This window comes from Haplochromis burtoni, unplaced genomic scaffold (genome assembly GCF_018398535.1).
Source record: "Haplochromis burtoni strain Fernald_Lab_line unplaced genomic scaffold, NCSU_Asbu1 Contig_145, whole genome shotgun sequence".
In the NCBI taxonomy this organism is placed as follows: Eukaryota; Metazoa; Chordata; class Actinopteri; order Cichliformes; family Cichlidae; genus Haplochromis; species Haplochromis burtoni.
In genome coordinates, this window is record NW_024582506.1 from 470,145 (window position 1) to 486,569 (window position 16,425).

A 16,425-nucleotide genomic window follows, 5' to 3' on the forward strand; every position below is an offset into this window, starting at 1 on the left:
GAAAAATTAAAAAGGGTAAATTTAACTAGGAAGGAATAAAATATAAATTAAGGTTAAAAATGAAATAACTGTACAACACAAATTAGAATGAAGGGTAAATTTAACTGGGAAGAATAAGATAAAATATATAAATTAAAGTTGAAAATAAAATAACTGTACAACAAAATACACAATACACAATATAGAACTATATAAGAATGTATGAAGAAATCTAAATCTAAATAAATATATACACAATAATAGCAGCTGTACAAGTATTAACCAGAAATGAAGAATATAGTGACCAGTGTTGTGCAAAAACAAAGTCCAGAAAGTCCAGTGTGTGTGTAAGAACCATATGTGTGGGTCAGTACTGTGTGGTGGTGTGATTGAGAGACCGTATCGCCTGCGGGAAGAAGCTCCTCCTCAGTCTCTCTGTGTTGGTCTTCAGGGAGCAGAATCGCTTTCCTGACCTCAACAGAGAGAACAGTCTGTTGTTGGGATGGCTGAGGTCCTTCACGATCTTCCTGGCCTTGGTCCAGCACCGCCTGCTGTAGATTGAGTGCAGGTCAGGGAGCTCGGAGCGGATGGTGCGCTCAGCTGACCGCACAACCCTCTGTAGAGCAGCTTCCCCATCAGCATCTGTGCTGCCACTTCCCTCTGTTTGGTTTCCTGGTATGAAAAGCTGAGTGTGGCATCGGGCCAAAGCTGGTAGGAAACTGGAGGCACCGCATTTGGTTTGAAGAGGAAGGATCCACTCCTGGAAAACAACAGCTATTTTAAATCAGGTCTGTAACAACACAGACAACTTCTCTGGGAGTGTTATCTATAAAGAGTGGAAAAGCTTTGTTGTTTCTTCTAAAATAAATCTTAGAAGGTATTTATTTGGCATGTGATGAAGGGCTTTTATACAGGGATGTTCCCCTTATTTTGGCATTTTATGTTTAATTGGCGCTGATTTTGCATTTGTGTGTATAAAAACATAAGAAATTGTAGTGTTTATTTGTTATTGCCGTTCATTTTATCCTCTATCTATTAATTAAGTTGGAAACTGTCACTTTAAGCCCTGCGCTTCAGTCTCCTGTCAGACTTTTTACTGAAGCCTTCGTCTCTAATCACTACAGTCACACTGAAACCGTCTCTCACACATGTCTCTTGTGACTAACGGTCCCTTTCTGTGAGCAGTCACTGTTAATGACAGTGACTGCTCATACTGACACCATCATCTCCTTCGCTCTTCCATCGAACACCACAAACTTAAACCCACACAGCCGTCCTTTTCTCTTTCATGTCGTTTCCCGGAGCTCTGGGTCCAAGCTTTGCTCACCTCTGGGCCTGAATTGTTGCTGCCTTGCTGAAATTATACCCCTGAAAAAGCCTCAGTCTCCCAGCATTTCACAGGGGCTGATGGCATTTGGGGCCCCAGGCTAAAACCTTTCATCTTTTTTTTTAAGGAAGAGCACTGTTTTGGTTTCTTCAAACACACTGAGATAATGACTTAGAGACACATAGAACGAGGGGAAACGTCTGTCACGCTGGCTGAGAGTGGGGGCTGCATGAGCTAGCATGACACTGAGGAGAGGTTTGCTGGATTGTAGGAGCTTATTGACGACTGTTCGGACTGCTGCTAAAAACTGAAGGAGCTTCAATTTAATTTGGGAGTTAAGTAAGTTTATTGCTTAACACGAATCCAGAAATGTCATTCTGAGAAAATACTGAGCCTGGATTTCAAAACACTTATCTGGAAATACCACTGGAGCTGCTTTTGGGTGCCAGTGTTAGTCAGTTTCATTCTGTGTTTTTTGGTCCAGACTGAAAGAATCCCAACAATTGCAAGTATGTATGTTCACGCTCTATAAAAGATGAATGACTCTTGCTCAACATGAGTTGTTGTGTGAGATGTTGTAACATCGTTGACAGAGTATACCGTGGCATTGTTTGCACAGCTTTCACAATCCCTTTAAGGTCACCTTATTTAATGTTATATATTTGTGGGTGGTCTTTGTCCTTCAAGCTTGTGCCCTCTACCTGAGGCTTGGGAGCTTGAGGGTCTCTAAGCTGTTCGGATGTCATTGCTGAGATCGTGCTTTAGCCACCCACCTACCTTGAGGACCATTGTTGCCTTCACCTTCCACATCTCCTCTAGCTCTTCTCTCCCCCCTTGGTATTTCTCGTGCTTCTCATGTTCTTTCTTCCTGATGTTGATACAATTTGGTATAGGTAATTATAGGGTAAACCTATACCTATTTAACATCTGATTGCTTGCTGTCATTCAGTTCATGTTTGTGTGCTGTTCCTTGAAGCAGCCCACTGTGGAGCCTCACAGATGAGGTAGAAATTCACTTTTTGTTGTTGCACACTATAACAAAAGTACTATAAAGAAACTGATCCCCGCTTTTGAGCCCAAGATAAATATTTACGTTGAAACCAGAGTATATTTCTGATGGTAATGAACATAGTGAAGGCAATGGTAGAAAAATCAGGAGGGTGCGAGCTTGAAATAAGTACAAAAAAAGCCCTATTATAGGGGGGAACATACAAATATGAAAAACCTGTGAAAATTTAGGAAAAAAAAGTATTTCATGACATGGGGCAATAATGTGAATGTAACGTGAATAATAACATAACTGTCTCAAATACAACAAGCAGCAGTTTGGTTTGTGGCTGGAAAGAAGGGAGGAGGAGGAGGAACAGGATGAGGGTTTACTGGCATGTGGGCAAACCACAACTGATGAAATGTTCCTGGTGATCCGGATCTGGGATTTCTGCCATTAGATGATTATCAGCCATGACTGTGATATTATTGCAGTTGAATAGCTAGCAAAGCTACATAAATTCACTACTGACATTGAAATGCCTGTGAGTTCTTAGAAAGTCGCAAAGTGAAAATGTATGCTTCTTGAAAACTTCATGGATTGCTGCGTGTTGTTCTCCGGCACAGTTCTCCATATATCCTAATACTGGTGGCAAACCTTTCACTTTTCTTTTCCCAGACAATAAGCGTGACTCTGGTTATTCTCTGCCCTTTGTGGTTTGAAATGAAATATCTCGATGCAAATGTCTCAAAGCAATTAAGTGATTTGCTAACATGCTGGGATTCTCACAGAATGGATCAATAACACTAAAGCAACTGAGCTTGAAGGTTAAGGTCATTAATGTTGCCATTATATTTTATACAGGAATACCTTTTAATGCCTCCATTTGTATTTTGTGCACCTAAACCATTTCTTTTATGTACAGTAGACATTCTGAAAGTTCTAAAAGGACAGTTAAAGAGGGTTTTGTAAAAGTATGTAAAATATATTTCATAATTCCTGACTGTTACTTGTGACAAAACATTTTTGTCAAACTTCCCTGTTACACAGATCTGTGGTTTAGCATGATTTTTAGAAGCCTTGTCTACGGGCGACCGTGGTTCAGGGGATTGGGAAGCTCATCTGTAACCGGAACATTGCCGGTTCGATCCCCCAGCTCTATTTGTCCTGGTAGTTGTGTCCTTGGGCAAGAGGCTTTACCCTACGGCCTACTGGTGTTGGTCAGAGGGGCTGATGGCACGATATGGCACCCTCGCTTCTGTCAGTCTGCCCCAGGGCAGCTGTGGCTGCAACTGTGGTTTGCCTGCACCAATGAGTGAATGAATAGTGGAATTGTAAAGCGCTTTAGGTGCCTAGAAAAGCGCTATATAAATGCAATCCATTATTAATCTCATTGATCTCAGTTATGTTGCTACATGAAAATGGAGAAGAAGATGCAACATTATCTCAAAATTTAGAAATTAGCAGTTACATCAATGTCAGACTCTGAAGACTTGAGAAAACATCCAGCACCTGGAGAGCACAAACATCTGCCAAGCTAGCTCACTCTCTGGGCAGAATTTCCTTTCAAGGGAGGAGCGTTGTAATTAAATATACTTTTAAAAAAGTTTGTAGTCCAGTTAAAACAAGCACAAAATGCAGGCTTTTGTTATTTTGCCTGTTCTAACCCATTTTAATATACTTCACATAATTTTGATTGCAATTATTTGTTATTTATGTGGATGTAGTGAATGTGTAACACTTATTTCACTGTTTAGTTAATTTGTTTAAATGTCTAGTAATAAATATCAAGTCAAAAAAGCTTTTCATCACAAGTTTATTCTGTTTTTAACATTGTCAAATTATTATTTACTGAAACAGTTATAACTTCTTACCATAATTTGATGTCATACATCAACTATAATGTCATTGTAAAATAACATGATGCATAGAATCGTCATTTATCATGTACTAAATAATTTTAAGCTGTCAATGCAAACAATGGCAGTAAAAAGCAGAGTCTTAAATAGCTCCATATATCATTATTATCAGGTTGACCTTCAGATCAATTTATTGATCCTGAACTAAAGGTCAAGGGTCAAATGTGATGATATTTTAAATGCCTACACTGTACTTTCTATTTGTTGACAATGTCGATTTTCAACCAATAAATCATTAGCTTGACCTTAAAAACATTGATGGATGTAAAACAAATTTTAATGGATTGTTTACATGACTCTGCCCTACACCTCTATAAAGTTTTATCAGAATTTATTCAAAACTTTTCGAGCTATCATGTTTACAGACAGAATGATTACATGCACACACACAAATGGTACCATTTAGAGGGAATAAAGAATACCCTCCACCTTTCTTCTGTTTTCTCCATCACTGAGACCATAACACCGATTTGTGTGTGTGTGTGTGTGTATTACCTTAATTACAAAAAATTTATTGCGGGAATGAACTGATAATTCATATACAACATTTGGACTCCAAAAGTATATTATCTCCTTTTAGTGTATATATGGGCCTAATATGGCCATCAAGCAGACCTGGGGGGTCCATTATCAAGTCAAAACTCTGATTTGTCCAGTTAATGTTCCTCCACTTACAAAAGTGCACTTTCTTAATGGTAACTTTCTTATCTTACCAGTTAAGTATACCAGTTACTTGTATAGTTAGCTTTAAGCAGTAATGCAAAAAAGGGGTTGATTCTGGAGGCATTTTTGAGAGAGCTGGGAACCTTTGTAATGATATTGATGTGTAGAGGCTTCAGAAAGCCATCAACAATCAATCTCAGACTGATGAAGTCACAACTTATGTGGCTGGTATGTACAATAACAGTTAAACTATGTGAACTTTAGAAATAAATACACGTACAAGAACATAAAAAATATTAATGCATATTAATGCAGATGGCCGCCCCTCCCTGAGCTGGTTCTGCCAGAGGTTTCTTCCTGTTAAAAGGGCTTTTTTCCTTCCCACAATCGCCATTTGCTTGCTCACACAGGGTCATCTGATTGATTGTTTTGAGGTTTCTCTGTATTATTGTCAGGTCTTTAACTTACAATATAAAGCAGCTTGAGGCAACTGTTGTTGTAATTTGGAGCTGTATAAAAAAACTGAATTGAATTATATTGCTTTTAAATCTGAAAGGATTTGGTTTGGTTACATTCTCCATACAGTAACCGTATTTCACAAAAGCTGATAAACTTTTTGTACTGGGCATTTCATGTGAACCAAATTGCATGTGAAAAAGTTTTGAGACATACATTTTTGACTAAAATGAAAGCGTGTGTTTAAACTACATATGTCTGGCACTCAGTGTCATTCTCAGTCTGGCGACTGTGGTAAACAAACAAATTGTATGACTAGCAGGTACATTGTTTACTCATTAAAATCCATTCTTTTAATGTTTTCCAGGGATTTGGGTCAACTTTTTCCTCAACATCCCCAAATCCACTACCACACACCCCCACCATCTGCAGGAATAGTGGCGGGCTTGGGTTTCTGTTATGCTGGCTGGGTGTTAGTGAAGTCACTAGAAAAACATCAGTGGCTGCAGAGGGCTGCCCACAGAGGAAAGCATTGCGTGCAGAAGATTATTTTTTTGAAGGGACTCTGTTGGAGGATGATCATTTGGAGGATGGTGCTGTCGTGCCAGGGCAGTTTTAAGGTTCACCGTGTAGCAGTGTCAAGAGGGCAGCTTCCATATGCACCTTCAGCCCTCACTCAGATATTCAGGCGGCGGCACATTTTACAGGCCTCAGTGGAGAACTGGAATTGCTCTTGTTTCCCACAATGTCTCCTTTTGTTTCAGCTAGTGACTGAAATAGGAGTTCATATGGCAATATTTTTTCCATCTTACTTGAGGTCAGGGCCAAACATGGCATGGAATATTTTCTGTCAGCCTCATTATACACGAATCCACAAGCTGGCAATGACTAATTTTACAATACTGCAGAAACTAGGCAGCTTTTACATGTCTGTAGGTGTTAATAAGATATAAATAACTTATTTGTTTTGCTCTTCTTTAAAGGCACCAGATTTTGAGGATTTTTTTCTTTAGAGCTTGCACTGACTACTACAAATATAATCTACCTGCACTGTTAAATTTTAATTAGGCTTTGAGGATTTTTCTCTGTTTTGAATTTGCTCTAAACTTTAGCTGTGATTATGTGAATGAATGCTTACATGAAGCTACAATGTCTTCAAGCTATACTTAAACTCTGCGAAATAACAGATAACATAGTTGTTATCTGTTATTACACAGCTACATTTGTCTAATAACAGATCGGGTTTTGGTTTTATTCTAAATTTTGGGTTTGTCTGGTTGGATTTGAGCACATTTTTGTGAGGTCTTAAAGAGGTTGACTGGACTGAACTGACCCCTATAAATTTTTTGTCAAATAGCAGGCTCCATCTGTATGCAAGATGTAGTACACTACGTGTGTGCTGCAGTCATATTTACTGTTTAGGATCTTATTCCATGTGGCATCATAAACATAAGAATGTTTAATGCAACCTTTTACTATTGAAATTGTGTGAGATGGTCAAAATGTTTGAACTGCTCACTGGATAACTTTTCTCAAGCAAAACTGCTTCACTACTCAGGTTTACTTAAGGTTAGACAGATAAAATGCTACAAAATAAAATAAAAATAAAGCAAGAAGCTTGATTTAAAAGTAATTAAGTTGAAAAAGAAATATTATAACAGTAGGCTACAATATTGCTCCTAATCCAAGGCAGTTTAGAAAGCTAGGGTTGTTTTTTTAAATTTCTTTTTAACAATATTAATGTGGCCTAGTTGTTACTTTTAGGACACATAAAATAGGCGAAATTAAACTTAAAGTGGAGGAAAGGAGTTATGTGGAAGCTAAACTGAAACCCCCGAAGGAAATCTGGGCAGTTAAGAGGTGCAATGAAGGGATTACAATTAAAAAATGTTGGATATTATCACATTTATTACAACATGCGAGGCTGATACCTCGTCAACGCCCTGGTCTTTTAACTCTGGACACTCCCATTAGATCACTGAAGTCTGCAAAACAGATGCTCATAGTTTTCACGGTGTCCAAGTTAAAACAATAAAACACGAATGTTTATTCGTGTTTTATTTTAAAATCGATGACTTCACTTGAGTTGACCCAACTTTCCAAATGTATTTTCCATTTAATATGAAAACAGTTTCTCTATACTTACACACAGAGATATTCTCTTTTATAATAAAGACTTTTGAGCATTGGATTTAGCAGTTTGGCTCACTTGCAAAGGCAAACTAGGCTGCATTAGTTAGTTTGGCACTCTTGTGTTGACGCATCAGAGTCGGTAGAAAAAGTTATAACGTGCTGCGGCGACGGTGTCTCCATTGCAGGACGATCTCATTGGTTCATCGGTGATGAGGTCTTTGCTCGAGATGCCTCAGCTCGTGACGTTGGCGCGCGCTCCCCCTGACTGGTTGGCTGGTAGGACGGTCCGGTGAGCAGAGACAGAGGATGAGGAGTAAGTGAAGCGAAGACACGTTCAGCGGACAACTGCTTTTCTGTGAGTGAGATTTGGATTATTTTTGTATTTTATAACTGGTCCCATGAACATTATTTTTTATTCAGGTGGTAAAACAGAAGGCTTTACTTATAAAGGTGACATAGCCGGTTCGCACTAATCGTTTCAGAGCTGAAACCTTTTAATGTTTTCGTGAAGATAAAAGAAGGCTTATAGTTTTCTGTTACTCAGGAAAGTTTAAGCTAATACGATGAGAGATTTGTCGGCATTTGTCTAACGACCGAGCTGTTAGGGAAAGTTTCTTCCGTCTCTTCAGTCTGTGCATTTGCTTTATTTGACGCCAAGAAATGTGAAAGGATCAATGAGAGTACTTTTACACAAATTCATTGAAAGTGTTTCGCAGACAGTTTTTTTTTCTACGCGAATAATCAAACTTTCCTAATGAATCTTATTAATTTATTCTGACTTGCGTTTTAACCGATAGTGTGTAACTTTCTCAAGCACAGACACATATAGATCGTTCGAGAGCGTTTAATCTGTGGCGCTCAGCTTAATTGTGATAGTCCTGTTGGGTATTTTCGACAGCTTTTAAGCTGAAGGAGCTGAATGAGCTTTGCTGCAGCCATGCTCAGTCTACCGCGCCCCCTTCTGGTCACCTGCGTGTATCTCCTGCTGCTGCCGGGCTGTCAGGGCAGGATCCTCGGCTACACCAATGGTTTTCACTACCAGGACATCAGCAACGGGAATGGACACGGAGAGAGTAGGTTGTCCGTGTGTTTGTGTGGACATGATTAACACATTCTGTGGTACATGCATCAACACACAGCTGGTCGGAACTAATTAGGATGTGGGAAAACAGCTGTAATTTATGAATTTACAGGCAGTCATCCAGGGCTAACAAAACAAATACTGTTAGTAGTGAGCAATGTGTGTTTGTGTTACCTGTAACATGTGTTTTTGGGATATTCTTTTATCTTCTTTTCTCCACATTTCGGTAAACACATCCATGTTTCTGTGACTCTAAACAGACTTTTCAGACTTGAGTATCGTGTAATCAGATTTGCATTGTTACTATGAAACTCAAAATAATTTGGCAAATGGTAAACATGCATGCCGACTGTGCACTGATTATCATAGTTTTTATCTGTAAAATACAGGCTAATAATATAAACCATTTGGGTGAAGGCACAATTGACCTTCATAGACTTCATACAGGAGGACAACGGGGGAAGGTACAAGTTTATTTTGCTGTGATGGTGGTAAATTTCGATAAAAACCTTCCATTTAGACTGGCTCTGTTTGCTTTAATTCGGCCTTTTAACATGTTGTCTTTCTTCTGACTTTTCTAGTTTATTTTAATGGGATTCGTCTCCACGTGGAATCCCCTCAGTCTTCAGTGTCAGCCACTAGGGGGAGCACTGTCACCCTTCCGTGTCACTACCACTATGAGCCTGAACTGACTATACCACGCAAGACCCGTGTCAAATGGTCCTGGTTGCCTGCCAACACCATGACTCCACAAGTTTCTGCTGATGCCTTCCTCAAGGAGACTGAGGTTATGGTTGCCATGGGAAGCCGCCACCGCAGCTACGGCAGCTTCCGTGGCCGCGTGCGCCTGCGACGCTCAGCGCCAGGGGACATGTCTCTAGTAATCAATGAGCTACAGGTCAACGACACAGGAAGATATCGCTGTGAAGTGATTGATGGCCTGGAGGATGACAGTGTGACGGTGGATCTGGAGCTACGGGGTAAGATTTTTGTTTTTGAGTTTGGGCCTCAACGTGAGTCAGGTTGGATTAATTCTTGTGGGGGCCACAAAAAAATGCTGTGGACTTTTGGTTCCAAGAGCAAGAGGGAGCTGAACTCAATAAAATCATAAATCAATCAAATCAATCATCTGTGTTAGAATGGAGACCTCTCTATGGTTTCACCCTACCGCATAGCTGGATTAGGGTCTACGCTTCCAAATAATAATGGTACTTCTAATAGCAAAAAAGTAAATTATTACATGTTTCCTAAATTATGAATTAATTTTATATTTGAAAACATTTCCATAGAACCATATAAAATGTACAAAATAAGTGAAATGAAGCCCAAGTCTTATATGCTGAATGAGCAATTTTCAATAAATGGGTTTAAAATCTGAGCCCAGTATCAAGTTCTGTTTGATCTCCAACAGTACATATTGCAAAACAAATATTTAATTAATCACATTACCATAGAATAGCAGATTATGCATATTAATTTAGGGCCTTCAACAGCCCTGAGTACCAGAGACATCATAGTATTTGAAATCATCAAATAGATTAACAGTAACAGTATCTAGTTTCATCTAGTATCTAGTATCAGATTGGACGGAAAATTGCTGCTGCACAGTCTCTGGTGTTAATGTTAACTTGTTAAACAAAGTGAAAGCTTAAGAGAGGATTCACTGTAAAGGGACAATGAATAAGTGGATTTATTTTTCAATTCAATTCTATTTTATTTATATAGCGCCAAATCACAACAAAAGTCGCCTCAAGGCGCTTCATAGATACAGAGAAAAACCCAACAATCATATGACCCCCCTATGAGCAAGCACTTTGGCGACAGTGGGAAGGAAAAACTCCCTTTTAACAGGAAGAAACCTCGGCAGAACCAGGCTCAGGGAGGGGCGGCCATCTGCTGCGACCGGTTGGGGTGAGAGAAGGAAGACAGGATAAAGACATGCTGTGGAAGAGAGACAGAGGTTAATAACAGATATGATTCAATGCAGAGAGGTCTATTAACACATAGTGAGTGAGAAAGGTGACTGGAAAGGAAAAACTCAATGCATCATGGGAATCCCCCGGCAGCCTACGTCTATTGCAGCATAACTAAGGGAGGATTCAGGGTCACCTGGTCCAGCCCTAACTATATGCTTTAGCAAAAAGGAAAGTTTTAAGCCTAATCTTAAAAGTAGAGATAGTGTCTGTCTCCCGAATCCAAACTGGAAGCTGGTTCCACAGAAGAGGGGCCTGAAAACTGAAGGCTCTGCCTCCCATTCTACTTTTAAATACTCTAGGAACAACAAGTAGGCCTGCAGAGCGAGAGCGAAGTGCTCTAATAGGGTGATATGGTACTACAAGGTCATTAAGATAAGATGGGGCCTGATTATTTAAGACCTTGTATGTGAGGAGCAGGATTTTGAATTCAATTCTGGATTTAACAGGAAGCCAATGAAGGGAAGCCAAAACAGGAGAAATATGCTCTCTCTTTCTAGTCCCTGTCAGGACTCTTGCTGCAGCATTTTGGATTAGCTGAAGGCTTTTCAGTGAGTTTTTTGGACATCCTGATAATAATGAATTACAGTAGTCCAGCCTGGAAGTAATAAATGCATGAACTAGTTTTTCAGCGTCACTCTGAGACAGGATATTTCTAATTTTAGAGATGTTGCGCAAATGGAAGAAAGCAGTCTTACATATTTGTTTAATATGTGCGTTGAAGGACATGTCCTGGTCAAAAATGACTCCAAGGTTCCTCACAGCGTTACTGGAGGCCAAGGTAATGCCATCCAGAGTAAGAATCTGGTTAGATACCATATTTCTAAGCTTTTCAGGGCCGAGTACAATAACCTCAGTTTTATCTGAATTAAGAAGCAGAAAGTTAGCGGCCATCCAGGTCTTTATGTCTTTAAGACATTCCTGCAGTTTAACTAATTGGTGTGTGTTATCTGGCTTCATGGACAGATAGAGCTGGGTGTCATCTGCATAGCAGTGAAAATGTATGCTATGTCTTCTAATGATGCTGCCTAAGGGAAGCATGTATAATGTAAACAGAATTGGTCCTAGCACTGAACCCTGTGGAACTCCATAATTAACCTCAGTGTGTGAAGAGGACTCTCCATTTACATGCACAAACTGGAGTCTATTAGATAGATATGATACAAACCACTGCAGTGCAGTACCTGTAATACCTACAGCATGTTCTAATCGCTCTAATAGGATATTATGGTCAACAGTATCGAACGCTTTATAGGCTATAAGGTGCTCTTGTTTGTAGATGTATTTTAAGAATATAATAATGTATTTTGGTGACCCTACATTTCCCGTGAAACTTGTGGTATAGCTGTGTGCATGTTGGACTCCACAAGACCTGTCCTTTGTCACATTATCAAGGCACAGTCATGATGCGGAGGGTGTCTTGTCTCAGGATCTTAGTTCTACTTTTTATAGATGATATGATTTTTTTTTTTCATAATCAAATGATAGGCTCCAGCTTGAGCTGTGTGTGAAGCGGCTGGGGGGAGAAATAACACTTCCACATCTGAGGCCAGGGTGGAATATGCCCACTCTGCGTTGTTGATGACTGCTGTGGGGGACTACTACCCTACTTGGAGGTGTTTTCATGTGAAATGGCACTTTATAAATGGGAGTAAAATGTAACCTATTTCCATCCAACAATCTTTTTTTTTAAATTTGCAAAACAAAAATGAAAAATGGTGACTTTATTTTTTTACCAGTCATTAATGAAAAAAAGAGGATTTTCTGAACTCTACATTTCAGAATATACTTAAGATTTGACATGAGAATTATTTGAGTTGTATTTCGGGGTTTTCTGATCATGTTGAATTAAAAAAGAAATGTACTCATTGACAAACTGTTGTAATACATTGTTCCTTCACATACAGGTGTGGTGTTTCCTTACTACTCTCAGAAAGGACGCTACCATTATAACTTCTTCAGGGCCCAAAAAGAGTGCCAGGATCAGGACGCTACTTTGGCTACATTTGAGCAGCTCTTTACAGCATGGGAGGAGGGGCTAGACTGGTGTAATGCTGGCTGGTTGGCTGATGGCACAGTGCAGTATCCAATCACAATCCCACGTGATGGTTGTGGGGGCAAGAACTTGGCTCCTGGTCTACGGAGCTATGGAGAACGAGACCGTGTCCTTCACCGATATGACGCTTTCTGCTTCGCTGCGTCTGTTAAGGGTGAGTATGAGCATGTTTGAGTTCATTTTTTTACATCTAAAAATTCCAGGTCATTACAGTTTCTTCAATGATTATTCTCTTCTGGATAGGGACAGTTTACTTCTTAGAGAACACAACCAAGCTCAACTTCACTGAAGCAATCCAGGCTTGTTCCAGTGATGGAAGTCAGATTGCCAAAGTGGGCCAGCTGTATGCTGCATGGAAACTGATGGGATTGGACCACTGTGATGCAGGCTGGTTGGCTGATGGAAGTGTCCGTTATCCTATCACAAAGGCCCGGGCTAACTGTGGTCCATCACAACCAGGTGTGCGTAGTTTTGGGTTCCCCCCTCAGTACCTGAAATTTGGTGTCTACTGTTATCGGTCGATGCTCTGTTTTAACGCGGGACAAATTAAACCATACTAATAGTGAAGCAGGTTAAAGCTCTGCTTGAGAGGTTAGCATTAGATATAGCCTGGATGCAAATTAGCAGTTAGCCAGTTTATTCTTCTCTGAGCTATTTTAAAGTGATGGGATTTGGTTTATCTCTCTCCATCTCAAATAGACCAATGACACAATTGACCATGAAGCAACTGTTAAACTAACTGTGGACATCAGTCTTGCCGACATGTCATTGTTAAACATGTAAATCCAAAATCATGGGTGTTATTATGTTGCTGCAAGAGCATTCACTCTTTGTTCCATCACTCTTTTTCCTTTTTTTTTTTAAATTTATATTTTTTTTATTAAGGTTTCAAAAGCTGGCATTCACAGTATGTACATCATGTAAGCATACTTCTTGCTTAGGTTATCTGCCTTAGATACCGAAATAGTATTTTAATTTACATCCGAGTCATAAAGAGAGAATATTTACAACTATAGAAGCAATTGAAACAATCACATAATCCGAAATAAGAAAACAAACAAAACCAACAAACCTACAAACAAAACAGAAAAAAACAAAAAAAAAAACAAACAAAAAACAAAAAACAAAAAACGGATGTGTTGGTAGGGGGTGATCCTATAAATATATACTCTCATACATCACAGTTATTGGTTTGTAAAAATAAAATCTGGCCTATGAGGCGTGATATATTTGACCCAGTTTTCCCAGTATGATGTAAATTTCTCCAGCTTGTGGTTAACAGAAGCTGTTATCTTTTCCATGTTATAGATTTCCATTGTGATTTCCATCCATGTACTTATGTTTGGGCTCTCCGGGGATAACCATTTTCTGGTGATACTCTTTTTACAGGCCACCAGTAGAATATTTACTAAATGTTTATCATATTTAGGCCATTCCTGAGGTATATATCCAAAGAACATAGTCTTACTCTCGAGGGGTATTTCGCATTTAAAGATATCCTGTAAGGCATTATGTATTTCTCTCCAATAATCCCTCAAGATAGAGCAGTCCCAAAAAATGTGGTAGTGATTTGCACTTTGATTTCCACAGTTCCTCCAACAAGCAGGGGAGTTATCATCATAATGAGACTTCTGAGAAGGTGTTATAAAGTATCTAATTAGGCACTTCCAGCCGAATTCCCTCCACTTTTGTGAGCTGGTACACATCCACTGATACCTCCATATTGCCGTCCATTCTTCCTCTAATATTTTTATCCCTCCTTCCTTCTCCCATTTTGTTCTAATATATGAAGTCGAATATGGTTTCAAATCCATTAGACCCTTATACAGACATGATACAATTCTATCAATAGTTTCGGAGTTATAGCTTTTTATAAACAATTCCGTCAAGCGTGTGTTTGTCATTGTTACATTTCTGAATAGGAATAGACAGCATTTGTTCCTCAATGGTTTTCCATTGGGCAGTGTATGATGGGTTACACCAGCATATTATTGCTCTCATCTGCGCTGCAAAGTAGTAGTATCTGAGGTCAGGGAGGCCCCATCCTCCCTTTTGCTTAGCCAGCTGTAGAGTTTTGAGGCGAACCCTTGGTCTTTTACCTTGCCATATATATCTAGATAACATTTTGTCCCACTCATTAAATTGACTTTGGTTACCATCACTCTTTTTCCATCACACCTGTCACTATCCATTTGACAGTTGTTCCTGTTTGGTACACAACAGATGCTGATATGTCTGTGGTCACAGCTGGGTTTCCAGTTTATCTCAGAGGTGTTAGTTGGGGTTATCATCACTGTCTCAAGGCTCACCCATTGTGCTAGGTATTGCCAAAGTCCCAGTGCTGGGACTTTGGCAATACCTAGCACAAAAAAGTAGATGTGTACATATATCATTAGAGTTGGAGGCACCATTTATTTGACCTGCAGAGAGTAAGTTTGACCATAAACTCAGCCTGACACCAAACAACATGAAAGTACCCAGACAAGCAAATGTTCATATACTGTTTGCCACTAAGTGCAACATGTCTCAATCACAGCAAAATCTTGCAGTAAAATGCACAAGGCCATTGTTTATTCCTGCAATTAAATGATTTGTGCTGTCATTTTCCATCTCTGCTAATTTAACTTTAAACTTTCTGCAGCTATTTTGAAATTTGGTTGAAGGTTTTTGACATTGATCCACCACTAACACTGATTCATTTGATGACTCATTTCAAGCTCAGGGAAGGTGTACAGACTCAGAAAAGTCCTCTTCCCATCCAAATTATTTCACTGGTGTCCAATCATAGCTTTCGTTTATATTTCTCAACCATATAATTCAGAAGTTTGCACTGACCCTTTAACCAAAACAATACAAAGATTAAAAAAATAATCAGCTGTAATAGCTTTATACCACAACCACAGGCTTTTGTGGAGCATCTTAATGGTTAAGGGAGTAGATTTTATTTCCCTCTAAGATCTTTCCAGCTGGTCCGCAGTTTTCTGTCTTACATTTGAACATTTTATACAAATATAATGTGTTTCTTTTTATTTTTAAAGGCTGATTAAGAATTGTGTTCTCTGTTGGAGGAGGAAGTTCTGGTTCTCAGTATTACACTACCCTGTTTATGTTCATTGTCAAAGAATATTTACATACAAACATACCTTTTTTGTTTTCATTATGTCTGTGCATTTGTACTACTTTCTACAAACTAATAAAAATACTGCTGTGAATACACTTTCATTTGAGTAACATTTTTTTTATGTGGGTGGTGTTACTTAAACAAATTCCTTTAAATCCTGCTGTTAAAAAACCTACGTTAACATTTTCAATTGTTTAACTACATCAGCGACTTCAACACCAGTGATGGGTGATTTTTCCACTTCCTCCCCAGACTATGCTTACAGTAAAGAAGGCATGGTACTGAGGATCTCCTAAAGGTGTTCTTCCTAACTACATTCTCGGTCGAAGTCAGGAGTGTCCCATCTCCACTGTCAACGGTGTATGTAGAATACCACTTCCCCTGATGGTAGGACCTCAGTAACCATGTCCAGGCAGGGTACACTGGACCCTTGATTTGTTCCACTCACCAGGATTTGCTGAACCACTCTTTGTTTGGCCCCACCGCCAGGGAGACATGGGAGACCGTATCAGGGGCAAGTTGGCCATAGCTCATGAAATCTTGCACAAAACCCTCCACCGTGATGCAGTGTTGATTCACGCAGGGGTATACAGAATAGAAAAAGAGTGTCAGAAGCTGAACATTTAGGACAGTGTGAAGCAGCTCATAGGTCTTTGACTCACAGATTACCTTTACACATACTCATATCATCATTTGAAACTTTGGCTTTATTTATTATGAACATCTAGT

The 16,425-nt window shown here is 39.3% G+C and overlaps 1 protein-coding gene across 2 annotated transcripts; it reads left to right on the forward strand.

Moving 5' to 3' along the window:
• Window positions 1–600: 600 nt before the first annotated feature.
• hapln3 (hyaluronan and proteoglycan link protein 3) lies at window positions 601–14,923 on the forward strand. Of its 2 annotated transcripts, none has more exons than XM_005931651.2 (6): window positions 601–767; window positions 7,651–7,820; window positions 8,364–8,538; window positions 9,128–9,526; window positions 12,427–12,729; window positions 12,819–14,923. In XM_005931651.2, exons 3-6 carry the CDS (start codon window positions 8,385–8,387, stop codon window positions 13,133–13,135), a joined length of 1,173 nt encoding a protein of 390 aa, XP_005931713.1. In that variant the 5' UTR covers window positions 601–767; window positions 7,651–7,820; window positions 8,364–8,384; the 3' UTR covers window positions 13,136–14,923. The 2 variants fall into 2 exon arrangements, with proteins under 2 accessions (XP_005931713.1, XP_042080574.1); XM_042224640.1 differs by lacking the exon at window positions 601–767 and adding an exon at window positions 1,514–1,645.
• Window positions 14,924–16,425: the final 1,502 nt, after the last annotated feature.